The sequence below is a fragment of the Lactuca virosa genome, chromosome 1 (assembly GCF_052849685.1).
Source record: "Lactuca virosa cultivar CGN04683 chromosome 1, Lactuca_virosa_CGN04683_v6, whole genome shotgun sequence".
NCBI lineage: Eukaryota > Viridiplantae > Streptophyta > Magnoliopsida > Asterales > Asteraceae > Lactuca > Lactuca virosa.
The window spans coordinates 74,612,581-74,618,952 of NC_136426.1; the positions used below are offsets into that span (position 1 = coordinate 74,612,581).

Here is a 6,372-nt window from a genome sequence, read left to right on the forward strand (position 1 = left end):
AAAAAAGAAACAAATCCTCAGTTAATGTCAAACAGATAGAAAATATTATTGCCTTTTTAAAAATTATTTTATACATAGTCAGTACGAAAAACTTGAACAAAATATATTATAACAATGGTAATCTCTTATTTATTAAATAAAATTATTTTTTAAAAGATTATACTTACTAAAAAGGATCAAAGTATAATCATCTTACAAATCTTTTAAAAAAAGAGTCAAAGGTATTGCAATCATCTTTTAAAAAAGAAAAGAAAAAAGAAGGATATATTTAAGAAAGGGGAAGGGAAGGCTGAAGGGGTGGTTCTCTTCCGTGTTTCACTATAACTATATAAGTAAACATATCCCAACCCTCTTCTTCATACTTCATATTTTAGAAGAATGGTATTTGCTGTGAATCAGAAGAAGAAGAAGAAGAATACAGGAGAAGAAGAAGATGGAATGCAATTGAGATTGGGGAAATACGAGATTGGAGCAACTCTTGGTGAAGGGAATTTTGGCAAGGTTAAATATGCTAAAGACATTCAAACCCAACACTCTTTTGCTATCAAGATCATTGATAAAACCCGCATACTAAACCTCAAAATATCCGATCAGGTCATCATTCTTTTCCTTCTTATTTCTTCACATTCACAGATGCCACCGAATTCATCAAGGTTTTCACACTCTTTAATCGGTTCTACCGGAACGATCTTCATATGGGTTTCAATCAATTAACTTATCCTTGTTGATTGCGGGTTGGAACTTTACACACCATAATGCTACTTTTTGTTTTGTGGAAAATAACTCTCTCATTCTCATTCTCATTCTCCCTGAAGATCAATAGCTCTGCAACAGTCGATATAAAAAATCTATGTTTTGATTATATTAAAAAAAAAATTAAATAGTCAAACGATACTTTCGATGCTCATTGATTTGTCTTAATGCAGATAAAGAGGGAGATCGCTGCATTGAAGCTTCTTAAACATCGTAACGTGGTTAGATTACACGAGGTTTGCTTTTCCAGGACTCTAATTTTTCAAACTCAGCAGTACATTAAAATAATGCTAAAACTTTTTGTTTTTTTTTATTATAATTAATCAAGTCGTAAAACTTCATGTAGCTGGGGTCAAGTGGGCCACATATTTAGAACAATTACGCAACCCAAAAAAGATTAGGTCTTTTGATAGCTAAACATAAGTCTAAATGATTACATATGTCAATTATTATAACTTACAATCATACTATAGGATCCCAACATGTTTTTCAGGTAAGTTATCACATTGTCAAAATAAAGTTCATTTTTTAGTTTAAAATTACAAATCCAAGTACTTCCCATTGATTTATTCTACTTCAGTTTTAGGAATGTTTATGTCATAATACATTATGTATAGTTAAATGTCAACTTTAAGGTTATCCAAAATTTTCTTTACGTATAGTTAATTTTCAAGTTCAAAGTATACAAAGTGATAAGAGGGTCCAAGTGCATCTATGAGGAGACATCTATTATAATTCAAGAAAAGTGGGGCCTCACATATACAATTATAATGCAAACAAGTTGTCACATTGTCAAGAATGATTATGCAAAATTGTTTGGTGTGTTGTTATTACACATGGAAATAAAGAATTATGTTTTTTTTTCTGAGAAAATCTTGACCTCCATTAATTACATTGTTTTACTTTTTTACATGCAGGTTTTAGCCAGTAAAACCAAGATTTATATGGTCTTGGAATACGTCAATGGAGGCGAATTATTTGACACAATTGTAAGTTTTAATCACCATTCTTTTCTTTTGTGTCACAATTTCAATCTTTTTTTTATTTTTCTGATAGGTATCAAATGGAAAGTTACCCGAGTCAACTGCCAGAAAGTTATTCCAACAGCTTATTGATGGTGTTAGTTACTGTCATGACAAAGGTGTTTTCCACCGTGACCTCAAGGTCAAACTCCAATCTACATTGGTCAAACCCTAAAAATGTTATGTTGCATTAGTCAAACCCTTAAATATGTTTTGAAAAATGCAGCTGGAAAATGTGCTTGTGGAAGCTAAAGAAAACATCAAGATAACTGACTTTGGCCTTAGTGCATTGCCCCAACATTTTAGGGTATGTTCCTCTATGACTTCAGCATTGAAAGAAATATAAAAACAGATGATAATTATGTTTTTTTTATGGTTTTTATACTATGATTAGGAGGATGGGTTATTGCATACAACATGTGGAAGTCCTAACTATGTTGCTCCTGAGGTGTTATCTAACAGAGGGTATGATGGAGGGGCATCAGATACTTGGTCTTGTGGTGTCATCTTGTATGCAATGCTTACAGGGTATCTACCTTTTGATGATAGAAACCTAGCTGTGATTTATCAGAAGGTAAAAATGCATAAAGTTGTTATCTTTATTGATTCTTTAATGTTGTAATGATTCGGGTTTTTTCTAGATTTCCAAAGGGGATGTGCGAATGCATAAATGGATGAGTCCAGGAGCAAAGAGTCTTATAAAGAGAATTCTTGATCCAAACCCTAAAACAAGGATAACATTGGCAGATATTAAAGTAGATGAATGGTTTAAACAAGATTATACTCCTGCAAAATCTAATGAAGATGAAGTTTTGTCGATACAAGAGACTGTAAGAAATGAAATGCTACTTTTAATGAAAAAAGTTGATACTTTTTAATTTTTTTATGAAGTTCTTGAATTTTCTTGCTGCAGGCTGTAGAAAATCAAGAATCACCTACCCATATCAATGCTTTTGAGCTCATTGGAATGTCTTGGAGCCTTGATCTATCGGGTTTCTTTGAGAAAGAAGTAAAGATTTTGATTGGATTTTATATTTTTTCTAAGTTTTAAGAAAATATTACACTTGATACAAAGTTACAAACACCGTTTGGTTTGTTACAGGATGTATCAGAGAGGAAGGTTAGATTTACATCTACTCTTTTACCAAAGGAATTGTTAGAGAGAATTGAGCACACAGCAACACATATGGGATTTAAAGTTGAAAAACGGAATGGAAAGGTTAGTATGAATATAGTTATGTGCATTCACTGCTTACAATTAGAAGAAATTAAGAAGTTGTCTTTTTGTGAATATAATTTGTTCAGTTGAAAGTAATAGAAGAACATAAAGGCTATAGAGAGTCGGATCGTTTATCAGTTACAGCAGAAGTAAGCCCTCTTCAAGTTCTTATGATTGTTTTCTTGATCTTGTTACAATCTAAGTTCTTGTGTATATGTGATTGCAACAGGTGTTTGAAATAAGTCCATGTTTGTATGTGGTTGAACTAAGAAAAAGTTGTGGTGAGGCAAGTGTATATAGAGAGGTAAACTCTTTGTTTCTCATAAGACTACACTTACACTATCTCTTCCTTGAATACTTAATTGAAGCATATGTGTGCAGTTATGTGACAAGTTGCTAAAGGAATTTGCGGTTTCATCAAGTCAGGAACATTTGACAACAAAGTTGTTGGAAGCTTCTTAGGTTGGACATAACAAGTGTATGAATAGATAAGTCTTTGCAATAAATAGGTTTGTTAGTTTGGAAATGTAAATATCATGTTCATAATTTATGGGTGAATTGTTTATATATTTAGAGTTATGGTTTTCCACCATATTTATGCTTCTTATTTAGCCCAATTGATGCAAAAAAAGAAAAAAAAAAAATGCGTGTTAGGCCTTTCTAAAAGGTAGGTGACATAAGAGGGGAATCCATTTTGTTTTCACTTATACACTTGTTCCAATCATCACCCAATTTAATTTACATTATGAGAAGAATGTGCATATATATAAACGGAGGGAAATGAGAGGCGAAGAAAGTAGTGGTTGATGCCAAATTTTTGGCTTATGAAGAGATGTATAGGAGATTGACTATCAAAAAAGGGGAATATGAAATCTACAAGTTAGCAAAATCCAGTGTGAGTAACTAAAGAGAAGTAGGAAAAATAAGGTATATTAAAGATGTCAACAATCGAATTCTAATGAAAGATAAGGACATCATGAAGAGATAGGGTGATTAATGCGGCTATGCTTTTTTTAACGAGGTAACATTGTTAGAGAGAGATAGGAATACAAAGGGGATTGAAGAAAGAAATTAGTTACAAGGATTTCTTATGCACAAAGATCAAAATTAAGGAGAATAGGGAAGGACATATGGAGAAATATAAAGTAGAGATCTCCATATGGTGTTTGATTGATCTTGAGAATCATATGATAGTGTACACAGGGGAGAGGATATGGAGGATCATTAAAGATAGAAGGGTCCTAAGGAGATATGTCAACACTATTAGTTTTGGAGTATGTGCATATGACATAACTGGATAATATCGGTTAAAACAACTACGAGGAGTAGTAGACAATTTGATTTATCCAAGAACAATATGACGCTTGCAAGTATTGTGGAAGTACTAGTAGTGTTTAAAGACTACAAGTGTTGTGGAGTGAATGGGACTAAAATTGTATATTGGAAGAATAGGTGTGGTCTGCATGTATCTAAGGGAAAAGCTAACACGATCCAAGCATGTAGCTCACAAGCACGTCTAAAACCATAATCCCTACCTATTTGAGTGATGCTTTGCCTCATTTTCTAGTGCAAATTTTAGAGCTTTGTTAAGTTTTTTTAAAGAGTTTAAGAGGTGAAAACATTCATATTGCCTTTGTGCTCGGATCTTGCATGCATGTGTGATATGGCTAGAGGGGAGCTAATTGTGGTTCCTACACCATACGTAGAATTTAACTATACATCAACTAGAGTTCATCTCACTGTAAGGATCTTATAAAACACCTTATGGTTGTGATTGTAGCCTTTTGTCTCATGTGTGACGTTGTTGGATCGGTTTTAGGTTCCATTTATATTTTGCTTATGTTGCATCATCTAAATTGCTAAGAATGATTTAGAACACAACAATGGTATTAGAGCCTCCCATGAAGGCTATATGAGCATAATCCAAGATTTGATTTCGGTGAAAATCCAATTTTGGGCGAAATTGTAAAAAAAAAAAAAAAGATCTCGTTTTGTCGAAGTGGTCGGACTATTTACATTTTTCCTTGGGATGTGCACAAGACCGTTAACCAGTGTTGATGTTTACATGTTTTTCTTTGGTATTCATTTTTTATTACGTCACCACCAACAACTTGGATTAGTGGTGATCACTTGGGATTTAAGCACTAAAATATAGAGATGTCCTAGGTTTGAATTCCACATGCTTCAGACTTCAGGTGGTATGTCGTTCAAAAAAAAAAAAAAAAACATGCGAGTCATGTTTACTTAGGCTAAAGGGAGTAGCATGTTACTACATCATATTTTTTTATGCCACATCAGATTTTGTTGAAGCCACATAGGTTGGGAGTGTGTTAGCATCCAAAATGTAAAAAAGGTAGGGAGTGGTAGTTTGTTAGTTTAATGAGTTTTATTTTAGAAAAAAAAAATAAAAAAAAAGGTATAAACTTGGATCAGCCAATAAGAACACAGTATTCATGTTTCTCTCTCCTCTCTCCTGTTGTTAAGCCCATAGCGAGCCTTCCTTAGCGAGGCTGATAACATTTTGAAGGGGGTGGTGTTTAGCACCTTTAGCACTTCCTTGGCGAGGGTCATAGCATGCCCACTCCCTTCAGCCTTAGGGAAAATGTCAAAAGCAAACAAATGTAATATATGATGCACGATTCAGTCACATACATACATATATATTTGTGGACCATTTAGTAAACCATCTAGAGGATGATAGAGATATTTTGTCACATTTAACATTTAACATTTAATGAATGATTTCAATATATGTAGGTTATATTTATGTGTTTGAGACATAAACATGAAACCTTACAAGTGTTCAAACAAATTCACAACAAAGTAGAAAGTAAGTTAGGTATGACAATTAAAGCCTTTTTGATGTGATCGGTGTGGTGAATATTGAGTCAAGAGTTCGATGACCATCTGAAAGATTGTGGAATTTTTTGCAATTGACTACTAAAATGACTCAATACAATAACGTGTTCATGAGGGGGAATTGAACTTGGTTGGACATGGTAAGGTCAGACAAGTCACATCAATCTACGAGGATATGCACTTGAAACAATTGTCCATAGTCCCTACATTAAACAAGATATTAACCAAGACTCTTAACAACACACCATATGAGATGTAGAGCGGGAAGAGTCCCATTGCTTCTAAAAACAAAGGGTTAGTTGCTCAAAATGGAAACTTTTTGGGAAAAGAGTATTGACAACAAAGATTGCATGAGTAGTGTTGAACTTGAATAGATTCAAGAACAACAAGATGTCGAACTATCAGTTGAAATTGAATCACAAAATAATGTTGTTAAGGCATGTTTCTCAATGGAAATTGAATCACAGAAAGATTTAGGAGAAGCTTCATATATTTTAGCAATTAAGATACAAAGAGATA

General features: G+C 33.2%; 1 protein-coding gene across 1 annotated transcript; it reads left to right on the top strand.

The window, feature by feature from the left end:
* The first annotated feature begins 295 nt into the window (after positions 1 to 295).
* LOC145146522 (CBL-interacting serine/threonine-protein kinase 1-like) lies at positions 296 to 3,596 on the top strand. Its single transcript, XM_079075005.1, has 12 exons — positions 296 to 594; positions 927 to 989; positions 1,671 to 1,742; positions 1,810 to 1,917; positions 2,002 to 2,082; positions 2,170 to 2,349; positions 2,417 to 2,605; positions 2,689 to 2,784; positions 2,878 to 2,994; positions 3,081 to 3,143; positions 3,224 to 3,298; positions 3,376 to 3,596. The coding sequence occupies exons 1-12, from the start codon at positions 379 to 381 to the stop codon at positions 3,454 to 3,456; spliced, it is 1,341 nt and encodes a 446-aa protein (XP_078931131.1). The 5' UTR covers positions 296 to 378; the 3' UTR covers positions 3,457 to 3,596.
* The last annotated feature ends 2,776 nt before the right edge of the window (positions 3,597 to 6,372 follow it).